This window comes from Micropterus salmoides, unplaced genomic scaffold, assembly GCF_014851395.1.
Source record: "Micropterus salmoides isolate LMB-PRFRI ecotype aquatic unplaced genomic scaffold, ASM1485139v1 Ms_hic_scaffold_13, whole genome shotgun sequence".
Taxonomy (NCBI): Eukaryota; Metazoa; Chordata; class Actinopteri; order Centrarchiformes; family Centrarchidae; genus Micropterus; species Micropterus salmoides.
Window position 1 is genome coordinate 2,912,994 of NW_024040374.1, and position 27,920 is coordinate 2,940,913.

At 40.3% G+C, this 27,920-nt stretch overlaps 2 protein-coding genes across 2 annotated transcripts; one reads left to right on the plus strand and one right to left on the minus strand.

Annotated features, from left to right (window-relative positions):
• On the plus strand, nucleotides 1-21,450 carry LOC119900272 (solute carrier family 22 member 23). The gene is made up of 10 exons (XM_038715065.1): nucleotides 1-429; nucleotides 2,012-2,115; nucleotides 4,940-5,094; nucleotides 14,608-14,794; nucleotides 15,065-15,192; nucleotides 15,972-16,074; nucleotides 16,276-16,502; nucleotides 17,845-17,877; nucleotides 18,086-18,209; nucleotides 19,423-21,450. The coding sequence occupies exons 1-10, from the start codon at nucleotides 1-3 to the stop codon at nucleotides 19,841-19,843; spliced, it is 1,911 nt and encodes a 636-aa protein (XP_038570993.1). The 3' UTR covers nucleotides 19,844-21,450.
• On the minus strand, nucleotides 21,342-27,864 carry psmg4 (proteasome (prosome, macropain) assembly chaperone 4). The gene is made up of 3 exons (XM_038715066.1): nucleotides 27,590-27,864; nucleotides 24,912-24,987; nucleotides 21,342-21,692 (listed from the first exon to the last, which is right to left on the minus strand). The coding sequence occupies exons 1-3, from the start codon at nucleotides 27,764-27,766 to the stop codon at nucleotides 21,571-21,573; spliced, it is 375 nt and encodes a 124-aa protein (XP_038570994.1). The 5' UTR covers nucleotides 27,767-27,864; the 3' UTR covers nucleotides 21,342-21,570.
• Between the last annotated feature and the right edge of the window lie 56 nt (nucleotides 27,865-27,920).

Genomic DNA, 27,920 nt, shown 5'->3' on the forward strand with positions numbered 1-27,920 from the left:
ATGGCAGCCGGCCGGCCGGAGGCGCAGGACCACCCGCCTGAGAACGGCTTCACCCCACTGGAGCACCCAGTGCCCCGGCTGCTACCGCACATCGACGGCTCGGTTCTGCCGTCTCTGGGGGGGTTTGGGAAACATCAGAAGCAGCTCGTGGTCCTGACCTGGATACCGGCTTTGTTCATCGGCTTTAGTCAGTTTTCGGATTATTTCCTCCTGGCGCAGCCTAATGGCACGTGCGTGCAACCCCTCGCGAACCAGAGTAACTGGACCGCTGCAACCCCGCCGGTCACCGTCACCAGTGGCGTGCCCGCGCTGCAACTCAAAGAAAACGGCACCGGGGAGGGATACGGCGACGGCAGCGGTTTGCTGTGCGCTTGCAAGGAGTGGAGGCTGGAGCTACAGACGGGACTTAGTCAGAATGTGGTTACCAAGGTAACAAACGAGAACCAGATAGCTCAACGAGAGAGAAGAATGCTCTCTGTTCGCCATCATCATCATCATCCTCCTCACCACACTGTTTCTTCATCACTGCCAGTCTCAGTTCAGTGCAGAGCAGAGCCTGATACACAAGTAGCATACTAACACAGCTGACTGAAGTTACCCACTGACCTCAATATGAGAGGACGTGTGTGTGTGTGTGTGTGTGTGTTCAGCACAGAGGAGACAGCAGCTGATGACTACAGCGATGCTCCAGGATGTACTGTGTGTGTGTTGGTCTAGGCAATATGGTTGAAGTCAGTCTCACATTATTAACAATTTTCTGACATTATTATATCCATATATTACAATATGGCAAATTAATAACAAATCACATATAAAACAATCAAATTGATGTTCAATTCAAGGAACTGTGTTCCACTGTTATTCATTACATCACACAACACTAGCTGGATTACCAACTGCGCAAAGTGGGCAACTGTCCCAGAGCCAAAGGGGGATGCACCGATAAACCCTTTTCTCTCCCCGATACTGATTCCGATATCTCTCCTCGGTGTATCTGCAAATGCCAATAGAGAACCGATCCGCTAAACTGAATGGCCAGCTGCAACTTAGAGAATGTAACTAAGAGTGGAAACACTGAAATTTATAATGACATTGAAGAAGGATATATCCTACCAATCTGCTCAATAACGATCGGTGCATCCCTGGCCAGAACTCCAACTAGAAGCTCCAGATTTACTGTGTTTAAAGTGGTTTGTGCGTGAAAGAATTTATTTGGGAATATGCCACACTAAAGCACTGACATAAGAAAGCAGCGATGTTGAGTTGTCGCCAAGCTCTGGCATGTGTGCATGAATGATACCTCAATACATGATAAACCCATCCTGACTGAGTTCTCCAAACCAACACCGAACATTTTATGACCAGCACCATCAGTCATATCCAGTCTGCTTCTATTCTGTCCTCTTTGCTCCTCTGCACAGTCGTATGGCTCGGAGGGGAGTTCTGTAAACAACTGTTAAACACCAACACTACTTAAACACGCAGCTGAATTGGCCTGCTGGGCTTTTATATTTTCAGGGTTGTGCACAAATATAGAGTACACATCGTGCTTCCACATGTGTCCTTGGCTGAGTTTCAGATGCTGAGAGCTGCAGCGGTGTGTGCACTGACCCATGGGCTTACAGGAAAGAGTGGAAAGCTATTGATTTCTGTTATTATAGACACGCGCCCACATATTCACACACGCTGCCCTTTCTCCCTCTCACACACACATACATGCTTGCGTTTTCTCTTTTGTTTCCTTCAGGATGCACATTTAAATATTTCAAGAGCGTCCATAGCGTGTTTGTTCACACTTCAACCTTCATGAATTATCAAAACAGTGAGTCAGAGAGTGAAGGGTTTTGACAGACTTCCGATGAGAGAAGCCCACATTTCTTTTTGTTTCTGTGCAGCTTTCAGAGGAAAACCGCTCAGCTGCTGATGTTTAATTCCCTTTTATCTTGTTGTGGGTGGTGTTCTCTGAAAAGTTGACTAATTTTCCTCTCTCCGTCTTTGTCTCATGTTGCAGTGGAACCTGGTTTGTGACTCAGCCTGGAAGGTGCATATTGCCAAGTTCTCTTTGCTGGTGGGCTCCATATTTGGCTACCTAGTGATGGGTGTCATGGCTGACTGGTAAGCTGCCTGTTTTTTGTCCGTTTTGTGCCTCTGGTTAACCCTAAAAGATCCATTCATCAAAATTACAAAAAAGTATTTTCTCACTTACTGTCATCTAACCATGCAGATAGTTTTGGTTTTATTTATAAAGGTTGTGAGGTATCAAAGATGTCTGCCTTCACCCCAAAACAATGGAGGTGAATGAAGTTTTCTTTATACAAATCCTTAAGAAAAATTAATTTAATTTAAAATTGACGTAAACAAGACAAAGAGTTTACTACCATGCTTGTGTAGAGGGTTTACTTTGGCACAGTGAAACGTAGAGCTAAATGCTAACATGAGCATGCTAACATGCTCACAATAACAACACTAACAGGCGTTTATTAAGTCAGAATCAGAAAGCTTTATTGTCACTGAACGAGATTTGAGTGCAAACTCCACTCAATGGACGGTTGGTTAGGAAGTCCATGATCCATCTGCATGTGTGCTGACTGATGCCTAGATTGTAAAGTTTGTAAAGTGGATTCTGTTTGGGATGATGGTATTAAACGCCGAGCTAAAATCAACAAACAGCGTTCTCACATATTAGCTGCGATGTTCCAGGTGAGCTATTGCTGTGTGAAGAGCAGTGTTGATGGCATCTTCAGTTGACCTATTAGTGTTGCTCCAGAGTGGGAGGGAGAGAGGATTTTATGTGTTTTAAGATAAGCCTCTCAAAGCACTTAATCACAGTAGAGGTAAGGGCCACAGGTCCGTAGTCATTTAGGCTACTGATAGGTGTTTTCCTTGGGTAGTGGGACAATGGTGGCAGATTTAAAGCATTTAGGAACAGTGCATGCAGACAGAGATAGGTTAAAGATGTTTGTGAATACCTCTGCCAGCTGGTCTGCACAGCCCCTAAGAACCATCCCCGGTGTGCCGTAAGGGCCAGCCGCCTTCCTGGGGTTCACACCACAGAGCACTCTTATGATATCCTCTGTGGTCACAGTAAGTGGTAGGTCATGGTTAGGTGGAGCAGGCCCCGTTTCCGTCTCAGTCATCTCAAAACGGGCAAAGAAGTGGTTGAACTCTTCAGCAAGAAGGTCGCTACTGGTGTGGACTATTGGATCCTTGCTGCCCTTGTAGTTGGTGAGATGCTGGATACCTTGCTTTTGCGTCTTTTATGCCTCTCTTTAGGTTGGATCTGGCCAAGTATAAGGTTTGCCATCACAGTTTAGCATGTAAGAATGCTAACATTTGCATAAACCAAGGTATTGGACAAATTAAAATTATGACCTGATGATAGCACTAGATTAAAAGCCAGTGATCCTGTGGCACACATGAATTTATGTACCAAATTTCATGGAAATCTACCCAGTAGCTCTGTCCAGAAACAGTGGGCCTCATGCAAGAAATCTCTCTTACTTTTTTCATATTCATACAAGTGTTATAAGTCATATTTACCAAACTCTCTCAACTGGCCAAAACAGTTGTAAATCGCTTGTTTCAGGCTGATAAATGTCACCTTTTCATGAGGAGGTGCGTGCTTGTTAGATTTCAGCATTGGCATAATCTACGTCCCTAAAATTGCCATATAAGGCCGCCTGTTCCGCTCCATGTGTGGACAACTTTCACTCACAAAAAAGTCTGTCAGAAATCAACAGATATAGAGATAACAAGTTTTGTTGCAGTGTCATTTCAGTCATGTTAGATGACGCGTAACAATACAAAATATTAATAGCACAGCTGTCAAGGAAATGTCATCAGAGCAGAGGCACACTGTGACAGATATAAAGAGTGAATGGGTTGGCATGAAGGTAGATGCAAAAAAATGACTAATATGAGAGTGGGTCAAGGGGATGTGAAAGTCATGAAGATATAAGACAATATAATATTATGGCCCTAGGTAGGTGATGTTAGAACAGAGGATGATACTGACAGAGACCTGCATTAGGGCCCTACGGCAACAACTTCAGAACTGTAAATATATAAAAAAATAAACTGTAAATATACCAACAAAAATCTTAAACTCTAAATATGAATATTGTGTTCACCACATCATTAGCATGGGACCATGCTGATTCATTTTGCATTATGTACTGTATGTCTTAGTTATATCCTACATTTTAGTTCATTTTGGTATCTTATTAAACTACAAATTCATTCAGTTGAAGGTGTTTCAGGTGAAATTAGTGTTTTCCCCCTGTGTGAAGGGCAGACTGTCTGTTCATAACTCATTTGACAGGTCTGGACCACACGTACAAAACTGTGAATGCCACAAATTCCCTCATATCACTTATATGTGCCACTTCAGAACAAATCTGTTTGTGCGAGTGGTTCTTGCATGAGGCCCAATGTCCCATTTAGTGTGGCTAATCCACAGCAGTTTCAACAGGGACAATTTCTTCGGTAGAAATAAGCAATAAAAACGGTCCAGGCGTTACCAGGGACAGATGTCTCAAAACGTAGACATTTAAAACCAAATCTATCTGCATCTATAAGTGAGGAAATATGTTTTATTTAATTGTAATTAGGTGAACAAAATCACCCTTTATGTCACACTGTTGTCACGTCTGCAGCCTGTGAACCACTTGAGCTGCATCGTGGGAAAAAAAGTCCCTGTATTGAGTTTGGGATCAGTAACCATGGAAACAATGTAAAGAAATGTGCAGGCCCAGCAGGCCTTAGCTCTGACCTGACCCACTGACCTACAGACCCCCCCTTAAACCAGGATGTCCAGCATACAATGACTGGGAATGGTCTCTTTCACCTGACTGCACATCAAAAGCTTCATTTCTCAGTTTGTGACAGTTTCTAAACCCTTTGCTACGTCTTTCTCCCTCTGCTTCTCCCTGTTTCTAAGGTTTGGTCGACACCCAGTGTTGATTCTCTCAGTGCTTTTCATGCTGGTGTTTGGTCTGAGTGTTGCCTTCTCTGTAAACGTCACCATGTTCAGCACCTTGCGCTTCTTTGAGGGTTTCTGCTTGGCGGGCCTCGCTCTCTCCCTCTACGTGCTCAGTAAGTAATTGCTTTCACATTCTCGTGCCTGTCTGCTTTCAAGCGCCTGTATTTCCTCATACTTTCCCTGTCCTTTTATCGTGTTTATTTAATGCCTGAGTAGTATGGATTAGTAAGGGACTTAGAGGAAATCATTTCAGAGCAGAAACAGAAATCCTAGGCTAAACCTTGTCCTCATATTATGAAATTTAATGTTATTAGTGTCTGATATTTGTTCGTTCAGACATTTAATGCCTGTCTTTGTCTTCATAAAGGGTGGTGGACTTTAGAAACAACACGGACTACATAGGGTTGGTGTCTTGTTGAATAAATGTAATGTGAATTTTCAATAAAATAAAATGAATATATCAGGGACAATGATGGAAATAAGTCAAGGACTTTTTATTTCCATCAGTGATAAAGTTTTATATCAAAACCTGTCCTTTAATCCATAGAAATGTAAGAAAAATAAATATAGGCTTTCAAACACAGTTGGGACATTTTTTTGACAAGTGTTCACTGTCCGGTTACTTTTTTATGGTTGTTGGTCCTGTACTGTATTCGAATTTGGTGTTTAGCTATATTGTCTGTCTACAGTTATATAACAACGCAAATTGTTGTTTTTTTGTATGCCAACAAATTTTCGTATATCTTTGTTAAAATCATTATTGGTTTGAACCAATTTATTGAGACAGAAAACCCCAGCAACACTTTCACTAATTTAGAAAGACTAATGCGCACTGCTCAATGAGAGATTGCAGATTGACAGAAGCTACTGGAACAACAGCTAATGTGGGCTTTGGCTGTGTTTTCAGTTATATGTTGATTAAGTACATTTAACAATTCAGCATTATCTGATTAGCGCAGAGACTTCGCAAATGTTTTGTCAGAGAACACAACTGCATAATAGCACATGGCCAAGGTGTTCTTAATGACACCAAACTGCCATTTTTACTTGCCTCCAGCCCCCACTGCATTCCCCTCTGTCCCCTCTCCCTGCTGCCTCTTTCATGCCAGTAGATTTGATATTTCTAAACATATTCACAACTGTGAAGTGTTTTTACATCATCGGACAATTCAAGATGGCGGCTGCTAGTCTCGTGCTTCCACTTTCACTCATTAGTTGAGATTTTAGCTGTCGAGTTTAATTTCAGCTTTTCTTTTTTTGATCCCCCAAACAGACACAAATTGGCATCAATCAATACAAACAAAATAGAAGTAGAAACATTTACTAGAATTCTTAAAAGAATCTCACAAGTAATGTTATTTTAGCAGATTGCAGTCAAGAAATACTGTCAGTGGTCAAACAGAAATACCTGTAATGGGAGGCAGTTTTTCTATATTTCACTTGTTTGTGTGCTCAGTGTTGACACATTAACTGTGTGTGAGTGAGTGTGTGTGTGTGATTTTGCTGTTTGCGGATTGGATTGGATTGTATGCATGCACTTAGAAGTGAAACAAAAAAAGGTGTTTTGTGTGAGTTTGTGTGAGGTGTAGCTGAGTACAGTTGGCTCGCTGCCAAAGAATGACTCGCTTTGAAGTAAACTCATAGTAGGACAGCAGATAACACACACTGCCATCCCATTAACAGAAAAAAACATGTAGAATAACAGAACACAGCGTGTCATAAAGACATTGAAGCTTCCAAAAAACTAAAATACTGTACGCGTGAGCTATGGGGAAATGCAGCACAGTTTGCACAGATGCAGAGTGGACACTGAATATGAAACTTCTTATTACTGTACCTTGTTTCTCCTTGTATTGTTTGCCAAGAGAGGTACAATAGTCACCCTGCAGGACAGAAACAGTACAGTCAGTCAGTATTTTGGCAAGACACATTGTTCTGTTGTGTTTGCTCTGTAGTCCAGTACTTTGGATTTGAAATGCAAAATGGCTATGTGGTTGAAGTGCTCATAGCTCTTTTTAAACTCATCCACAGCAGATGAACAGTGTAGGATATACATATTTTTAAGGGGCTAAAGGTAATTGAATTGTAAACTTGAATAAAGTGGTCATGTTTAAAGTTAAATTCTGGTTTATCACAACAAATTTTAGTAGTTTTAAACCAGTATTCCTATCCTATAATAATATGACTGTACTCACTAAGTGTACAGCAGCTGGAATTCCCATACAGTCGGCCATCCAAGATCAGAATAGATCAGGCATGCTAGGGCTGTCGCTCAGCAGAGGATCACACAGATTATAAACAAGCAGTTTAGCCCATCTTATTTGGAGGAAGTCAACGGTAGATTTTCAAACATCCAGTTAACAAATCGACCTCCTTATTTGAATCACTGTACTTACCATAGTTGTGTGCTCACACAGTTTTCCTGTGCAATGAGGGATTTCCAGGCCTGTACTTCAGCCAGCTTCATGTCTTGCTTGTTTCAGGATTTTTTGCCTGCCTCTAGGAGGTGAAACACATGATCAGTTGGGCTGAGGTCATATGAGGTCATATGTTTACATGCATTGTGGATGTAAACAGCCTCAAATTAAATCTGAAAGCAATTTAATGTAGAGTAATGTTTAAACACAGCTTTTTTAAACACACAGCAGAGGCATTTTATTGTAGAGTGTGATAGACTGCTGAGTGCTAAATAGCAATAGCCTACAACAGAAAAAGGATCAGATAAAGAAACATAAAAATATGCGTGAAGCACATGTATAATGTATTACGGATGATTATTCAGTATGTATACATGAGTATGTGCTGTGGTTGCACTGTTCCATCTGTATTTACGTACCTCCTCTCCCCACAGAAATACTCTTTGTCTGCCTTATTTTCCCCTCCTTTCACTTTTTATCACTGTAAATTCAGAGCTGAATCCAGCATCTCTAAATCCAGCAGCACTCTGGCTCTTTCCATTTTCACTCTATGCTTTACTCTCCTCTGCCCCATTCACCCCATCTTCCTAATTTCTCTCTCTCACAACCATTTTATTATTACCAGCACTCTCACCATCACTTTCTCATTTTCTCGAAGCTCATTTGAAATCTCCCATCGTTTGGTTATCTCTCTGCAGCATGCAGCACATAATGAACTCCACTGGAGCTGCCAGCAGAAGCTTTAGTTTGTTCTGCTAATATAAATGTGTTTATGTGTGTGTTTTTTTGTGCATATTTATTATTGCACCAATTCTGCACGGGTTTATTAGTTTGTAATTTAGCACCTACCTCAGGGCCGTCCTCCGGGAGCTTTAAAGAAAGAGCTTCCATCTCCTCATACCCTTTTCCTTGTTTGTCTCTACATTTGAGGACAACTGCATGTAAGCCCACTCTGCAGTCACGGCTGTCAATATCCAAACTCATCTAGAAAATATTCTCACGTTAATACAAATGTTGTTTGGGCAAGAAACCATTATCAAATGTCCAACTGAAAATCTGTATTTTGAGTTTTAAATACTTGCTACTTAACTATGCTACTTCCTATGGAGCTTTAGAGCTCTGAGGAAGTGATGGTGTAACAGAGAGGTAGTGTATTTAGCTCTGTTGTGGAGAAACTATGAGTGTTTGGAACCAAGCTACAGATCTGAAACTGGACTTAGGATTTGACTTGGACTGGCTAAGAGATTTGACACACTTCATGTTCAGACTGAGGAGATCCATGTGTTTAAAAAAGTCCAGTCCAGTTTAAAGGTTTATCAAATGCTAAAACATCACAATGGTTTATAACATTAGGAGTTATTGGTGTATCTTTTCTTTTCCGATGATCTTAGATTAGATGGATTTTTTTATTAATGAATGAAATCGAAAAATACATTGGGTTACGCTGTAGATTTCAGTTCGTGACTGGTGTTTAAGGGAGAGTTGGGTACATTTTATTTGGACATTTTCAGTTAGGGATGTACTCACTTTTGTTGCCAGCGACAACGATTAATGGCTGTGTGATGTGTAATTTCTTCAGTGTCATCACATGAAAAGATATAATATATAATTAAATGTGAGGGCTGTACTCACTTTTGTGAGATACTGTGTGTATATATATGTAAAAGATTGAAGTCTCAGGTTTTGATTCGGTAAAATCCCATAGCAATAAAACATTAATAAGACACCATCACACAAGTTTCAGTAGATATTTTGGTATGTTTTCCTCACAAAATTGTGTCAACATTTGAATTCACTGCATATGCTGTGAATCCCAGCTGACTAGAGCTGCTATAACATTTTCAGAGCCACTTTTCAAGGCCTATAGGGAGTGAGCATTGGGTACTGAAAAGATAGAGTTTCGGTGAATGAGTTTTGTATAGACCCAAAGGTATTAGGCTGCAGATTCTTTTACACAGTGAGACAAGGTTAATATCTTTGTCTCTTCCTCTCTGTCTCTGCTCCTTAGAGACTCGTCAGTAATGACAAAAACATGCAGTATATGTGTGTGTGTGTGTGTGTGTGTGCGTGTGTGTGCTAGCGGGGATGACTACTGCTGACTCAGCTGGGGAGAAGACTGTCCTGTCATGCTGTGCCCTTGTCAAACCTTCTGTTTCCCATCTTTGCCTCACTATGAAGTCATCCACCTAAGGCAGCAACGAAAGATTATTTTTTGTTAGTGGTTAATTTTGTTTAGTCTATAAAAAGCCAGAAAACTGTGAAAAATGCTCATCGCAACTTTCCGAAGGTAACATCTTCAAATAGTTTTGTCTGACCATCAGTTCAACCTCAAAGGTGTTCACTTTACAATGATATTAAACAAAAAGCAGAAAATCCCCACATTTGAGAAGCTGGAGCTAGCTAATTTTTTGCATTTTTATCCATGCTAGAAGCCTGGCTCTAGGGTTGTAAATGACCGTCTATAGATCAGGTGGTCGGTCCACCACTTTGAAGATGAATTGCCATTATATACAGACAATCATGTCCCATCAGGATGAATTGTAAAAGCCTTTGTGATCCTCTGACTTCTCTGGCTCCAGCAGCAGATTAAAATATTTTACAGACCAAACACTTACTTGATGAATCATTTGGTCTAAAAAAAGCCACTTTCAAATATTTTTCACTAATACAATTTCCTAAAGCCCAATGTGATCTCTTCGAGTTGCTTGTTTTGTCCGGCCAGTCCAAACAGCCCAAGAGTCTAAAACCCCACATCTCCCTCCTCTCTCTGAAGGCAAGTGTAGCCATTCACGAAAACTATAAATGCCATTGATTTCTGACGTGGAGGGACAGTACAATGTAAGAACTAGTTCTGATTGAGTATAACGTGGCCCTTAGTTTTGTGATCTACATATGCGGTTCATTTTCTATGGTTGACTAATCGATACATTGACTAGTCATTTCAGCGTTACATTTTTCCCTCCAAGCAAATATACAGTAAATCTAAAGTGCATATAACCACCTGCATCCTTCCTATACATCTACATCACATACACACACCCAGACTGTGGTTCTCCCTCTGAACTCATGCTGCTAGAAAGCCAATTGTCTCTCCACCCTGTTCTCATGCCCCAGGCAAGGTTAGCAAGGGAGCAGCAGCCAACAGAAAGTGTGTGTGGTTGTGCTGTCAGCCATTTGTCATCAAAGATTAGTTTGGCCATTGGATCAGCTGCTTTTTGTTGCACTCTCTTTGTTTTTCTCCTCCCTTTCTTCCATTATAGTTTTAGTTTTTCTCACACTCTGCAACTGTTTGCTTTCAGATGTAAAGACAGTGGAGAAGCTGCTTGGTGAAAGGAGGAGGGAGAGGAAGGGGGTAAGGAGGGTGGCTAAATGTGGGGGATGGTGGCTTTACAAAGGGTGAGGGAGCCACTTTAGCCCTGATGAGCGAGAGTGGGCAGGAGGGAGGGTGAGGAGGGAGGATCAGCCCACAGGGGGGGCAGTGAGATAATCAGCACAAGGAGAACCATTCTCCCACTCAGTTGGAACAAAAGGTCCTTGCCAGCGCATGTGTGTGTGTGTGTGTGTTGATATCCCAGTAGATTCAGTAGGATGAGAAACCTCCCCACAGAGTTGGGGAGTGTTTTTTGTTTTGCGAGGAAGGTTAGGGATGCATAACCTTTGCCAAGGTACAGTTGATTTCTCTAATCTATGTGTGTGTCTCAGTCTGATCCGTGTCTATTGACTGCTGTGGACAGACTGGATAGATTTTTCAGAGTTGTGTATCAGAACAGACTGCAGCAGTGGAAAATAGCTAAAAAAAATGCAAAGCATTGTAATTAAGTGTGATTTTTGGGTACTTGCACTACTAAATTTTCATTTTATGCTACTTCCTTCTATTTCACTACATTTCAGAGGGCAATAATATTGTTATTGCGTTATTACACTTAACTTTTCAAATAAATGATTCCCATAGAAACATTAATAATTGCTGAATAATATATAAAGCATTGTTATATATCAAACTACCTAATTGCACAAGCAGCTACAACATTTAAATGCAATATTACAAGGTATAGAAAAACACAATACTACTTAAAGCGGCAGTCATTGTTTTTTGGACACTTGGCGGCAGCGGAAAGAGTTAAAAACACAACAATTTTTCATGGCTAATGTGTTAGCAAGTTGCTTAGTTACACATCAAGCAGACAAGAGGCAAAATTATCATCCCATTGGTGCGTTTATCTCCTGATGAATCAAAGTTCACTCTCCTTTGAGATCTTTTTTTTGGTCTCCACCAACTACTGAGAAAAATATCTGGCTTTTTAGCTGCTAAATGCTCCACTATGTTCAGAATCAGCTTTATTGCCAGTTATGTGTACACGTACGAAGAATTTGACTCTGGATTGTACAATGCTCACAATGTGCTTATTTATACAATAATACAGTAATAAAATCAAACACAGGCTACAGTATAGAGAACACATATATACACACTATAAACAAAAACAAAAAAGACAGATTGAAACAGTAGTGCAATGATGCAGGAGTAAATTATTATTACCATTATTATTATTATGTACATGTCGGAGGTGGATGTGACATATAGGTGCACATACAAATACAAGCAAACATGTAAACTTGTACACAGTGTGTTGGAGCTGTGACGGAAAGGCAAGAGCTGTAACCCCACCCGGATTTGAACCCGGGTACCAAACATGCAACTTGACTGCAACGCCAAAGAGCCAGGCTTGTTGGCATGGCAGTCGCAGCGCATACTCAACTGTAGTGACGGTGGTCCGTCACAGGAGCACAGTGCAAAGGATGCTGGAATAAATAAGTATTATGTGCAGGTGTTATGTACTTGAGGTAGGTGGATTAGGTATACAGTATATACAATATGAACAGTATGAACAGCTTTGAAATAGAGAATGATGAATAAATAATATATCGTAGCCAGTAAACAGGTGGCTGATTAGAGGCAGAGTTACTGGGTTATTGCACAGGAATTGTTCCTGACACTGTGAGTCAGAGTCAGCTGTTCATCAGAGTGATGGCTTGTGGGAAGAAACTGTTCCTGAGTCTGTTGTTTTTGACGTACAGTGCTCTGTAGAAGTTGGAACAGGTTGTGTCCGAGGTGATGATCTTTTCTGCTGTCCTGACTGTCCGTTGTAGTCTGCTCCTGTCCTTTTTGGTGGCAGATCCAAACCAGACAGTGATGGATGAGTAGAGGACACATTGGATGATGGCTGTGTTGAAGTGGATCAGCAGCTCCTTAGGCAGGTTGAGCTTCCCGAGCTGGCGCAGGAAGTACATTCTCTGCTGGGCCTTCTTGATGATGGTGTCTGTGTTGGCCACTCACTTTAGGTCCTGGGAAATAGTGGATCCCAGAAACCTGAAGGATTCCACAGATACAGGGCTGTTGAGTATGGTGATGGGGGGCAGAGTGTGGGGGGGGGGGTGGGTCCTCCTGAAGTCCACGGTCACAGGTCCACAGTTTTGAGCGCGTTAAGCTCCAGGTTGTTCTGACCGCACCAGAGAGCCGGCTGATCAACCTCCCGTCTGTAGGCCGACTCATCACCGTCCTGGATGAGGCTGATGACCGATGTGTCGTCAGCAAACTTCAGGAGTTTGACAGATGGGTCTCTTGAGGTGCAGTCGTTGGTGTAGAGGGAGAAGAGCAGTGGGGAGAGCACACACCCCTGGGGGGCGCCAGTGCTAATAGTCCGGGTGCTGGATGTGATGTTCCCCAGCCTCACCTGCCCCACCTCAAACTCTCTCTAAAGAATTCATGTCGCTGTTCACAATGAGCCTCGTTCTGGTGTTACTCCTGGTACCATGTTTTGTTCATTATCCTTCCTGAAAAATAAACTGCAACCCTTCTTTGACAAAAATCCGTTTTTTCGTCGTGTTAGCAGGTTAACAATAGCAACGTCTTCTTCTCTACCAAAACGTATATCGGTTGTTCCCACAAACCACTACTGACTCCCTTTGGTACAATGTGGAATTACATCTATTCATCACACTCAGGTCGGAATTGATGCGACTTTGAAAAAAATTTGAACTGAGCATTAAGGCCTGCAGTCTGAATGTAGCCTTATTCTCCATTGATGCATGAAGACAGGGTGAAAAGACAGACAGAGGGGGGCAGACAGGCAGGTTAAGGATTATGGGTCAGTGTGATTTCGTCATCTGTTTTGGTTCCTGCAAGGGAGGTATTTTGGAGACATTGACTCTAAAACTGTCCACCTGGGGCTGAAGACAACAGATGTGAAGGGCTTCCTAGTAATACCTTTATTTTTTCTTTGTCAGCCTTTGTGCCTTATGTTCTAACTGAATCATTTTCCTGTCTTTCTCTTATCTTATCTAAATCTTTGTCATCTCTCTCTCTTTCTTTGTTTTTCTTTCATTCCCTCCGTCTTTATGTGTTTTTCTCTGTCTCTCTGCTTTCCTCTGGCTCGTCTTTATTATCATTCATGCGGTGATTCCACTGGTGAATGGAGGGACTTTTCTGTGTCCTTTGGAGGGAAAAGTAATTTGCATTCTGCCCCACTCTTTCTAATTCCTCCTCTCCCTCCCGTTCCCTTTCCTCACCCTCTTTATCTTCACAATAAAAAGTCATGGCACATGAGGCCAGGTTACTGAGTCTCACCCCTCCCTCCCTCCCTCCCTCCTCCCTCCCTCCTCCCTCCCTCCTCCTCTCCCTCCTCACCCTCCTCACCCACCCACAATGGTCACCTTCAAAAAGACCTTGCCATATGGGCCAGGCCATCTGGACTGTACCATATTACAGGCAGTACGGGAGGGGATGGGAGCCGTGTCTGAGGGAAATTATGAGACAGTCACAGTGAAACTCTCACTTAGCAGCTGAACACTCTCAAAAGCTTTGACGTGTAGTCCATCCTAAGTTCATAAAGAGGTCTGGTGTTAAACTAGCGAGTTCTCCAGGGAAGGATCAGTAATAGTAGTCCTCAATAATTCAGAGAGGAAATTCAATACTGGCCCCACCATTAAACAAACACATACATCACACTCTTCCAGGCCATTAAGGCTTCTGCGTAGTTTAGGATGGTAATCTCCCTCATCGCAGACACACACACACACACACACACACACACACAGACACACAGCTTATGCATAATTTACATGTCTCCACTAGTGCACCAACAACACAAGAATCTATATTTTATATGAAACTAAATGTTCCTCTTTCTCTCTGTCTCTCTATTTTAGGGATCGAGCTTTGTTTACCAGCCTGGCGTTTCTCCATGACCATGGTGGCCAGTTTTCTGATGGTGGGCGGGCAGCTACTGATGCCAGGAGTGGCCGCTCTGTGCCGCAATTGGCCAGGCCGGGATGACTGGCAGGTCCTGCAGATTGTCATTATCAGCCCTTTCGTTCTGATGCTTCCTTACGTCTGGTGAGTCCCACCCTCTGAGGAAATCCACAGCGGGGACAGGGTGGGCAGATTCTTCTAGCTCTGAGCCAGGCGATGGCTTGTACAGTACATACTACACTACACAGTACTGAACACAATCTGCTTCTACTAACAAACAATAGTCTCTTTCTCCTGTCATTTCTTCTTCCCCCTTCTGTTTCTTCTTCTTGCTTTCACAATACATTCTCTTTTCATCCTTCTTGTCTGACCTCTCCATGTCCTTCCCATTCCTCTCTTTCTCTCGCTCTGCAGGATTTTCCCCGAGTCATTGCGCTGGTTGCTGGCCACCCAGCACTACAGGCGGTCCAAAGCCATGATGCTACGCATTGCCAGAAAGAACCAGGTTGACATGACAACAGAGCCGAGTGGAGTTCTTACAGGTGAGGAAGATTTCAAGAGGCACATGAAGCAAAATCCATTTCACTTTGTATTTATACTTTCTTTTACTTTATTCACTTTATAATGCAAATTATTTTAATTTGTCACTAATGTTATGTTGCAGCTGCTTCTTGGTGTGTGGTGATGAAATGGACATGCAACAAACACAAAGACACTGACTCATATACAAAGATTCCTTTTCATGTCTGCAAACAGTTTTCAAGCTGCATTTCTCAGCTCTATATGATGAAATGCAGGTGAAATGAAGCAAACACATGCATGCTCCTTTAGATCTTTAGAGATCTTCTCACAGGAAGATCAATAAAGTCAGACTTCTGTCTAAGACTGCCTGAGTTTAATCTGTCAGTTTCATTCTTTATAACTGACCATCAGACTTTCTTAGATCCCAATGTCACATTTTCAAATTGCTTTTTTGTCTGATCAACAGAACAAAACCATAATATTCAATTTACATTAAAAAAGTGGATAATGAATTGTCTCGCAACCGTGCTGTCTTTAAAGAACTGACATATTGTTGATTTCCTTAACCTAGATCTCTCCCCTTACTTCCTTCCATGTCTTAGTGATTGATTCCTTGTTTCTGCTTCTCACAGTGGCCAAGCAGACAGATATATGATGAGAGTGGGCAAAGGGATGTGCTATATCTATAAAGGCCCCACAGCACATTAGCTCGTCTGTGCTAAATGTCCCATAGCAGCTGGCCTCTCATTACCTTCTGAAAGAAAAGGTTTTAAGGTGTGCGTTTCATTTTTCCTACCAGAACTGGAGCAGGAGTTGCACAAGAAACCTCAGAGGACCTGTATTGTCAAGATGATGAGCACCAGGAACCTGTGGAAAAACATTGTGGTGCTCTGTGTCAACTCGTAAGTGTGTCGCGTTTGTGGCCAGGCTTGGACACTTCCTTTTCAAATCAAAGGCAATATCTGTAGTGTTGAAAGAGCATGAATTACACATGAGCTTGTTCCCCAGAGAGAAATGAAGATGTCGCCCCGTGGCAGACGCATGTCTCAGGTACCACCTCCCTGCCCACATTCTTATTGTTTCTTTGTGTGTTGTTTGTGCAGGCTGACAGGTTATGGCATCCACCACTGCTTCGCCCGCAGTATGATGGACCCGGAGGCCCAGCCCACTGCTTTGTGTCATGCGGACTATTACACCATGGCAGGCATCGCTGTGGCAACTTGCCTGGCGCTTTGCCCCGCTGTGGGGTTGATGGGTCGGCGTGGGGGGCTGCTCACCTTCATGATCATAACAGCCCTGGCATCCCTACTACAGCTGGGTTTACTCAACTGTGAGTAATCACACAATTAAATACAAATCAGGACAAACAGACCGTTTGCTAAGTCCTGCAGCCATTAATTACTGCATTCTAGAGTTACACATATGCAATATGTATATGGTGATAAAACTCACTCAAAATGTGATGTAATTTTTGGAACAATGGTTATTTGATTTCGGACACAAGTAGATAAAAGCAGCTTCTCATTGTCAGCTGGCGATCGTTTATTTAGATGCCTGAAAGAGTTCTTGGAAAACCCTGCGCTGGGATCTTAACTATAGACTTGATTTTTACATTGATAATATCAGCTAACAGTGCTGTAACAAGACTAAAATGACTAAAGCTAAAATTTCTAGGTAAAAAAGTAATTTTCACCAGTGATCCAAGTCAAAAACTTGGATATAAAGAAGCAGCATTGTTGTTTGTTTTTCAAGTTTAAGCTAGTTAATCATTGTGTGTTATGATTTATGATTAGTCGTTGTATTTTCAAACAATATGTATCTTTTTTATTCGAGAAATGTTTCAAGCATGAGGAATAACCAATGAGTTTAGCAAATATATCTTAAGCCAGTAGCAGGACAGAGCAGCTAAAGTTACCCCAAACGCTGATGTATTGTTAGCATGATCCAAAACCAACGCCCAGTGGATTTGTCAGTTCTGAACGAGGCTTTTTCTAATTTGTCTTGTTACCCCACAACAGTATACATTTATCTAATGTTATGCTATCACGTGGCAGTAATGCTAAGTGAGAAGCTAGTTAGCATGACATGCTAACATTAGCATCTTACCTCAGCGCTCAAAAGCACACACTGAACACTGTTACTGTAGTTTTTTTGTTTTAGAAAGGCAAGAAAAAACCCTTCAAACTGTATGGTTTTTATGCATCATTCCTACTACTGACCCATGCACTTCACATGTTGAGAATACCCCAAAGCTTTAAGATACCTGCTGTGCATAGCTATGGTTGTTAAAATATAATTGGACAAATGCTGTTCTGGGAAAGTTTTAGCAAAGTTCATGTCAGAAAAATCTGTTCATAAAGTTATGTAAACTGTCTTGGACACACATTACCAAAAAAAAGAAAGTTGACATTCAACAGTGCACTAAGTTGTACTTGCATCCCTGTGTCATTAAAACCATACAGGCAGCAGTTCAACTCTCGGTCTAATAGGAGCCTCTCCTTTTCTGACCTACATATGCAGAACAGTAGTCATTATTTCAGGCTTCAGCGATAAAATGTTCCTGAGGGCTTTTTTATTCTGCTTGTTTTGAGTCAGCACTGTGCTGCCCTTCGTGCTAGAGACTAATGATATGTTCTCTCTTTTACTCTCCGATGCTCGCTAATGGAATCCAGTGATTGGGAAGTATAGCCTTCGCCATGACACAGGTACAGCTACAGTTTGATGATTTGTGATACATATTGATTCCTTTGAAATAATGAATTCCCCTATGAGCAGAGGGTTAGGCTATGATGTACTGTAATTTTTAGGTCCCTGTGAGATATTCTTATCTCTTTTGTGTGTTAAATTAGCTGTTTGTGTTTCATGTTGGGTGTTTCTGGTACTACTTACGTTTTCTTGTCCTCCTCTCTGCAGTTTTGCGAGACACTCTGAACAGGAAATTCTCTGTGGCCTTCTCCATCATCGGCATGTTCTCCTCTCATGCTGTCAGCACACTGAGTATATTCTTTTGTGCTGAAATCACTCCTACTGTGATCAGGTGAGTCTGGATGGTCATAAACACATATTACAACACTTAGGCAAACATTCTTACTTTTCATTACACCCATACATAATGGCTGACAGTAGGGCTCCAGATTGTATCTGAAATCCCTTCCAATATACTACTTATAGCAAACTCTATTTACTATGTGCCATTTTATTTGAGTGTCCAAATTCTTAGTGTTAAATTTGTGCACTCTTTTGAATTGAATGTAAAATATTTACATTCTTCGTCAGTGTCACAACAATGCTGTACAGGTGGCCCTCCAATAGCATAAACACAGGTGATGCCCTTTAAGGTAACTGGCATTAGCAACAATTATCCCAATGACTTCCACACTGTGAGGTACACACATTTCAAATGTGGAAAATGGAATCAGTACTTTGTATCGGCAGAGACTCTCAGTTGAGGTACTGGGAGAGAAAACGTTGGACCATTTTGCTGTCTCTTTGTTAAGTTCATCGAAAGTGCAAAGTCACAATTTAACTATCAGTCGGCACACATTAATATATTTTTCCTTTTAGTACAAAAAGGTATGGTACATTTATTTCTTATTATTATTTCTGCAAAAACAGTACACTTTGACAATTTCTGCGTAGTCCCTGCTGTAAATTATTACAATTTATGGAATCTTTGGACACAGCTGTTGTTTTCATTTTGCTTATTAGCTCCATCTTGTGGTTCAGCTTTGACTGACAGGTGAGTGTGGCTTTGATGCCCATAAAGGGCTCAGTACGCTTCAAACCAATACTTTGTATGAAGTTTTGTCCGAAGGTGTCTAAATGTGTTTATACCTGTTACGTGGATACACTTGAAGGGGGGGCCAATAAGTCTGCATCATAGAGAAGGGCGAGACAGGATAAATTGTACAAACGGGGGTAAAGGTGCAGACAGTCTTTCCTCAGAGGCATTGATGGTGTTGCACTTGTTTAGACACACAAGAAATAGCAGAAGTAGTTGTATGAAGTTGTGTGAAGACTGCGTGAAGTGGATTGTTGGTTTTGGAAAGTTACAAGAATTGCTGGAGACAGACCCCCAATTCTGAAGTTGAACAGGTGTGGGGGGGTGAGGTTTCAGACCCTGTTTGATAATTTGATGAAACAAGCACTTCATATGAAGTATAACGATGCTTTAAGAGCTCCTGCTGTTAGTTTTAGTCACACCAGACTACCTTGGTAATGGATCTACAACACTTTCTCTCTCTGTGCAGGGGTGGAGGGCTTGGTTTGGTCCTGGCCAGCGCTGGCTTTGGCATGCTCACAGCACCCATCATGGAGCTACACAACCAGAAGGGCTATTTCCTGCATCACGTGATCTTTGCCTGCTGCACCCTCCTGTGCATCATCTGCCTGCTGCTGCTGCCTGAGCCGCGGGGCCATCCACTGCCGGAGAGCCTGGCCGATGGAGAGACCTTCACCCGTCAGACCCTGCTCCATCCAGGAGAGCAGCACCTACTTCTCGCCAAGGGTGATGGGGATTACTCCCGAGTCCATGACACACCGTTACACCTCTCAGCCACTGGGGGCGCTACAGTGGCAGTAGCCACCGCTCTGGCAGCGGTCCCTGCCACATACGCCCTGGCGACTGGCGGGGAGGTTATTGGAAATTGTGCCATAGCCAATGGGGTGTGAGCATCATAGCAATTGTCTGCTACTGTGCTACTAATGGCTCAAGCATTAACCTGACTGAATTGTCCTTGAACTTGTGAAAAAACTTTTAAGGGAAAAAAAGAATCTTTTGGATGAACCAGATGAACTCTTGTAACGGTGAATATGAGATGGTGACGATAGTAAATTTGTGTAGTTTGTAGTGACTATGATTCATTCAGGAGTTGCCAAAAATATTGTACTGGACTAAGTTTATCTGAAGTCAGTGTATGTTAAATAATGAGTCTTCAGTGGTGTTGGTCATTTTATTGCACTGCCGTCTGTTCCAACGCTAATGAGTTACTGGGAAAAAGATGCAGATGCAGGCAAGTGAAGAGGCAAAGTAGAGCAGACAAGCTTTCAATAATGTGTGCTCTGTCAGTTTTCTGTTTGTAGTTTTTACTCGTTGAGAGAGGATTTTACTGCATCTTATAATTCTTTATAAGTTATTTTGCACTAAATGTCAGAGACACAATCAAGTGTTTGTGATTTTCAGCCAACACATTAGAGATCCAGGGATTGGCTAAACCACTACCACTCTTTTTGCATGAAAGGGCACAAATAGTTTTACATGTTTGTTTCTTCTTATTTGTAGTCCCTCTACTAGAAGTCCAATGTGGCACTTTATCCTCAGAGGTGAGGTCAGTGTAGACACTGATTTTTAAAGAAAGCATTACTACAGTTGGTGTTGGTATATGATGGTTGTCTGACCTGACAAACAGCCGGAGACCTTGGCAGACTGTATGTGTAGCCTATAGACTGTGGGTAATGCTAAACAAATCTGAGAGTTGAATGGACATTATGGTCAGTGTACTACTGTATGTCTAATGAAGCATCTCAGCATTTAAATGGCTTTATCGTGACGGCTCTGTTTTTAAAAACAAATACAAACAGAGAATGTAATTTAAGAAAACCAGTATTTATTTTGTCATGCTGCCAAGGGCAATTTGTTGCTTGAAATACCTCCCTAATTAGCAAATATTTCCACTCTCACTCCTCCTTCTCTGTACTGTGGTACTGTTGTAATCCTACTCCTAGGATGTGTAACTCTAGACAGAAAGCACAATATTTCATAGTTTGTTTATTTTTAAATACACATTTGTGAAGGTTAGAATAGAGCAGCGTAATCTGCATAGACCTGGCCTAGTTGTGATTAGTGTACATTTATACACTTTACTATATAAGTATCCCTTAGGACTGCATTAAATTGTAAGGTATGTATACATGTACCATTCATTCATAATGTATTGACCATCAACTTTTACAGGATATAAGCACATTGACTACATAAACCATCCTGTAAACCAATTTTGTGCAAATGTACCTGAATCCACAGATCCAAACATCCTTCATTTTTCAAATCCTATTTAGTGCACAGCACATATTTTTAACACCCTGTATGGTTTACTAGTTTGTATGTTTTCAACAGTTAAACACTAGGAGAAAAAGAAAAAAAAATAACTCAACCACTAATGCTTTTTTCTAAGTGTTATTTTTTTAATATGATGCATTTGTACAAAAAGCCATAGGCCTACATGTTTTGATAATAAACCACTTAATTTATTACGTCAATAAAAGAACACTTGTTGTGAGCGTTTGTGGTTATTGTGTTGGTGTACGATACAGTATCAGAAGGAAAATGTCAGGTCCAAAAGGAGAACAGGAGAAGCATTTGCTTTTTTTCCTACACAAAATGAGAGCTCAATAAACAATCAAAAGTGTTCAGGGTGAAGTTCCAACTCCTTTTTTATCCTGTTCTCCACCAGAAGACTGAGGTTGGAGTCTGTCATTGGAAGACTGTAACTCACAAAGACTTGCTTTTTGGTCTTCTTTGCTGCAAAACAGACATAAACAGACAATTTTTTCACTTTTAGTTTAACACACAAAATGGTTTGCTTTAGTATACAATTACATTAAAGTCATCAGTCTTGGAAGCTGGTGACCCAAGACAAATGTTTGCTTTCTGTCACTATTTTTAAGTTAATGGACAGTGTCGGTGTTTTTGCATGTTTAAGCCTATTCACTACAATGTCTATTTTTTCAAGACCAACCATTTCCAAAGCATAACATATGATCTTTGTGTTTTTCACACATTTCAAGAAGCCACTGGTTTTAATTAAATTTGTTGTGGTATGAATATCGACTTGGGAAGACTTGCCTGACATCTGTAATCTGTCATGGTAAACAGCGTTATAACTTTTAATCTTGTCAAACTTTTGTGGTCATTTTATGGTTACATAGTAATAATAATAATTAAGCTATGACTTTGTATAGCACTTTTAAATACTAACAAAACTGTTTCACAGCAATTAAGGTAAAACATTGATAAATTAAAATTAGTATCACACACAGTGGTTTACAATCAATAAATAAGACATAAACAAATCAATATACAAATAAATGAAAAAATTAAGTATACGTCACACAGAGAAAGCTTTTTTGTAGAACTGCTGTTGTGAATAATTTTAGAGCATTATAGCCTAAATTGTTATCATTAATTACTTGAGCGATGGTGGTCTACATTGTCATCATTTAAAGTGTTATTTTATAGTGTAAAGTGTAGGATCACAGTGTTAAAACTCTATAGCTCTGAGTGTATGTGCTCCTTTCTGTATCTAACTGCCCAGGCTCAGCAGTAGCACATGTATGTGTGTGAGCAGGCACGTGTGCTTTGGGAGCAGAGTGAGGAAGCACAGTGAGACAGCATCAAAAACACCAGTTAAGGAAAATGTAGAAGCAGAATTAGTGAAAATTGTGTTACAAAACATACATTATAATAATATAGTCCATCACAGTAAGAATGCCCTGTCTCTAGCACACAGCACAAAAGACACCAGCTTATTCCACAAAGTCAGGTTATGGTTAAAATAGCATGATCAGCAGAGGGCATGTCTAGGACACACAGAGGGGGAGCAGTGCAGACAAAAAACAGACATCAGTCAAGAAACACTCATCAGTGATTATCCTTAATCATTAATCATTCTTAATCATTTCATTATCCTTAATAGTCATTCTTAATCATTTTTTTTTTACCCAGATGTGCCTTGACTTTACTTAGAAGTGCTGAACTATAGTCATGAATACAGAAACAAGCTCACTGTGGTTAGATTATTGACTGCAGACACTGATTATGCAAGCCTTGTTCAACTGTTATCTACTGTAGATTTATGACTGCAGGAGAGGCTGCAGGAGTTCAAAATCTGCTGATGCTGTGACAGTGCATGCTGTTATCTACTGTTGTTTTGACTACATGAGGAACTGTTGATGTAGTAGTCTGCTGATATTAATACTACATGTTTAATTACTGATTAAGGGTTTGACTGTCAACTTCCAACCTCGCTGAAGGAATTTTTGATGACAGAAAAACCGACAGAGGCTTGCTAAAAACATTTCAGATAGTGGATGACAAAAAAGACGACAGACGCTTCACAAAAACGCGACAGAGAGAAGATAAGCAGAAAAGAGCCCGCACAACATCAAGATTACTGTAAGAAACCAAGCATTAATGAAAGATACAGCATTACATATGTTATTCTTGTATTCATTTTTTAAGAAATACAATTGTGTGTCAAATTATGCATGTATAACTTTAAAAAAACAACAAAAAACGGTGAGACTGAAGTTGAAATGTAATGGTGAACTTCTTATCCAGTAGTGTAAAAATATAGAAAATCAACAATACAGTAATGAATGACAGCTGGAAAACATTGTTAATTGGTAAAACAACACATGTAAGCAGCATGACAGCAGAGGATAAGAAGTTCACCATAAGGAGAGGAGGGGGCAAACCAGCCCAGAGGGGGATTTATAAGGCTTTCTGCAGACCACAGGATTGACTCCATCCTCCGACCTGCAGGGATGATGTACGGGTTTATCTGTCCTGTATTGGAACAAACTCTTTTGCACCGACTCTTGACTGCAAACTTATTGACTATAGTAGAAAGTTAATGGAGTATTTTTTGACAAAGTTTAAAAAGCTGGTGAAGGTGGGGGACCAGGCTTAACCGGCCCAGCCTGGTCGTACATCTGATCCAACACTGTGTCTTAAGAAGTGAGATAAACAGACAGGAACAGACTCTGCGAGCCTGTTAACCAGTGAATTGATTTCTAACTGAGAAAAGTATAAAAAAAGAGTTCCAGTAATTGAGGGCGGGAGAAGATAAAAGTATGGATGAGTTTCTCCAGATCTGCGGCTGAAATAAAAAGACTTATCCTGGGCTATTTTATTTCAAATGACAAAAACATAACTGGACAACTTTCTTTACATGGGCTTCAAAACATAGTATAGACTCTTCCAATCAATCTGCACTTGCAACTGCATTAACACAAGCTGACAACACTAAAAGCAGACATGAAGGATGATCTAACTAAAGCAAGTTTCAGGACTCTGCATTCCGAAATGAATGAAACACATAAACAAAATCTGAAACAGCAGCAGGATTTGGAAAACTGTTAGAAGTAAAGTTGATTTTAAGTGATTTCTGCAAATACCGGCAGCCTTAAACATACAAAAGCATCTTTAATATCCACAAATAATAATCACATGATAGCAGAAATACATAACAGCATAGATTTTGTTTAAAAGTTTACATTTATGAGAAAAAAACCCAGTGCAGACATAAGAGAAGAGGTGGAACTTTCAGACAGGCCAATATGAGGAACTGCAACAAAGAATGTGTCACATCTTAGTCATTTATAAATGTCTGCGGTCCTACCCCAGTTCTTTATGCTTTTGGTCTTTAAACAGCAACATCATCTCATAATACTGGTAGCTTAAATGCGACCGCTGATTAACATGTGCATACCCTGCTTTCAATAGAGTACATGTAACATCACAAGCCTTTCTGAAAAATAGAATTTTCTGAGTTTATGTCTTGCAGATTTATGACTTTAATCTTGGAATATTACTCCACTCCCATGACCTTGTAATTATCTACAATGGCCCTAATAAGCAGTCATAGAAAAGAGCTTTTCAGCTTTTTAATAATGTATTAGAACTTTCTACATTAGCAGCAAAAGAAATATAAATTCATGAAAAGTCATACATCATTACCTAATCTCTGTGCCAAGGAATTTGGAGCAGTATTGGATGGGTCCCCCAAGACTAATGTAGATAGAGGCATTGAATCCTGCAGACCAAAAAAGAGAAATACATTTAGCTCTGACATCCAAAACAATGTTTTACTTTCCTAATATCTGTCTGCCCAGGTGTTTCAAAAAGGTTTTCAAACTAAAGGCAATACATCCCAAACAGCTTTGTTGTCTCTGTCATTGGTGGTATAGTCAAAGGATGTCAACGAAATGTACTGTACTTTAGGCCCATTAATCAACCCGTGGCCTTGCGATGGAATACTGCAAAATCATAGGGTGGTCCCACTATGCAACGGATCTTTAAGACAACGTGACAAAGCCTTCCTCTTAAAAGGGTCGACTCATCTAGGTCACAGAAATATTTTCCCACGTTTCCCTTGTTGGATTTTGCAATGGATGCTGAAGGTGAGCAATATGGATCAAATCCTCATGGAATATGTAATTTTTTATATCACATTATTGATATTAGAGTTACACCGCCCAGTGAAAGCATGTTTTAATTTCCACAAAAATTATTATTATTATTATTATTTAATTCTACCTGCTCTGCCTCAGAAGCTCAGTGGGCAAGTCCGGACATAAAATTCAAATAAAAACAAATTCTCAGGTGTTCAGGAAAGACAAATAAAATGTTCCTATAAATCAAAATAACAGAATAAACAGAAGTTTTTCCTGACCACAATACCTTTATTTAGAAAACATTGATAAAACTCAGGATTTCCATTTTACATTCAAAAGAGTTCAATTAAACAGGGAATATTTTACTGTGCAAAATATTTTAAAAGGAATTATACTAGATCTTTTACACAAAACAAAACCTCTCAAGGTTTCTGTCCAGAAATAGCCAGCACCTGACTCCTCTTCCTCTTTTATCCCTAAAGTGTTCAAATTAAAATAATCATACAGGAATAATCTGTCAGGTTAATATGTGACAACTTATGCTTCATCATACTGCGACAAAAGCACATACAAGTCATTACTATAAAAAAAAAACCCACTATACTTCTTGATTTACTATACTGACCACAATGGCTGGATACTCCCAGACACATACTGTACAGCAAAGGGATAAATACTACAGTATAAAAAGTACATATATGATTTCTGACAGTTGACAAATTAAAATCCTTAGTTCAATATCACTCCTAATCAATGCAGACAGCTTTGGTTTGTTTTGGAAAAGTTCAACATTCCCAAAATTGTATGTGGTCACAAAGGAACACATGAAATGAGATGTGTTGAATAAAACAGTATTTACGTGCACGGCTAGACACCACTAAGTCAGGATAATATAATCATTACTCTGTGTGGCCCAAAACTGCAACAGCCTGCCCATAAATATCCAACAAGTAACATCAGCAAATTCCTCCAAGAGAAATCTTAAGACTCATCTTTTTAATCTTTAATCTAAACTGTTATTTTGCTGCCATGCCCATTTTATTGACTCATACTGAAATGTTTTATTTTCTATCCTGTTTAATTGTATTTCAAATTGTTTGTTTGCAACCTTTTAATGTGTTTGAGATGAACTTAAGAAGAGTTTTAAACATTTTTGGTGCAATTTTATGTAGAGCCCTTTGAGCTGCACCCTGTGCATGAAAGTTTTAATGCCAATAAAGTTTATAATTGGCATTATTGTTATTTAGGTGGACTAGCTTTAACCCTTTAGGGCTTCATCAATTAAGGCCTGTCCTGATAATACATCCAAATTTATGCACCTGTCTAATTTATTTTTTATGCAAATTGCACATTTTCTGTTCATCCAATAAACCTCATTTCACTACTGAAATATTTCTGTGTCTTTCAGTTATTTGATAGCTCAAAAGGAAATTGCTTATCCAAAACACCCAATTATTTATAAATGAAAATCATGGAAATTGTCAGGAGTGCCTAAACTTTTGCATACGACTGTATGTCACAGCAGCACGTGGAAAAACTCGTCAGTCGACTTGACTACTGTAATGGTGTCTTTACAGGTCTCCCTAAGAAAATGGATCAGACAGCTGCAGCTGAACACCAAAAAAGTGGATCACATCACTCCAGTTCTGAGGTCTTTACACTGGCGGATTGATTTAAAAATACTGCTGTTTGTTTATAAAGCACTGAATGATTTAGTGCCGAAATACATTTCTGATCTTCTGCTTCGTTATGAACCATCCAGACCTCTCAGCTCCTCTGGGATCAGGTCTGCTTTCTGTTCTCAGAGTCAGAAGAAGCGTTTGCTTTTTGTAATGCTCCATATATCTGGAACAAACTCCCAGAAAACTGCAGATCTCTAAACTTTTGACACTAACTTACCTTTAATTCAATAAAATTGAAGGCTGTAGATGAATAACTTGTAAGTTACTGCACTTCAACTTTCACTGTCCTGATTTAACTCTTTAAAAATGTTTTATCCTGTTTTTATTTTCTATTCAACTTTAATTCAATTTCACAGTCTTTTTTATATTTCCCTATTTTGCTTTTTAAGTTTTTATGTAGGAAGCACGTTGAATTGCCTTGTTGTTGTTGTTGTAATGTGCTATGCAAATGAACTTACCTTACGGCACTCATATAAAAAACCCGGGTATTTTAAAATCTAAATTATATTACATTTGCATCAAGATGAAAGCACTTTGTTAAGTTGGCGTGTTTACTTACATATTTGCTGCTCATTGAGACCGCCAGGTTGGACAGGACGGGACTCGAACCGACCCACAGGAAAAACCCGCCGCTGAGCTTCATTACGTGAAAGTGCACGACCTGCTCCAAAATCTTCTCCGAAAAATTGTGCACTGTAATGGCATCAAACGCCGCTCCGTTTTGTGTTTCAGTCATTTTGTTTAACTCTAACTATCTAGCTTTGACTAGCAAACACTTGCACTCGTGTTGGCTGTAAACAGAAACAGCTACTTCCTGCTTAAAGAAAAGCGCAGACCAAAGCAATCGATCATCAATGTTCAGCTAGTGCAGCACTAGCACAACTGATCTT

Bases quoted from the DNA above. Each gene is read 5' to 3' on its own strand.
- LOC119900272 (XM_038715065.1), top strand. From the start codon at position 1: ATGGCAGCCGGCCGGCCGGAGGCGCAGGACCACCCGCCTGAGAACGGC. The intron at 16,075-16,275 runs GTAAGTGTGTCG...TTGTTTGTGCAG, and splicing joins GTGGTGCTCTGTGTCAACTC to GCTGACAGGTTATGGCATCC. The intron at 17,878-18,085 runs GTACAGCTACAG...TCCTCTCTGCAG, and splicing joins TAGCCTTCGCCATGACACAG to TTTTGCGAGACACTCTGAAC.
- psmg4 (XM_038715066.1), bottom strand. From the start codon at position 27,766: ATGACTGAAACACAAAACGGAGCGGCGTTTGATGCCATTACAGTGCAC. The intron at 24,988-27,589 runs GTAAGTAAACAC...TTTGGTCTGCAG, and splicing joins TCTCAATGAGCAGCAAATAT to GATTCAATGCCTCTATCTAC. The intron at 21,693-24,911 runs GTAATGATGTAT...TCTGTTTTGCAG, and splicing joins TTCCTTGGCACAGAGATTAG to CAAAGAAGACCAAAAAGCAA.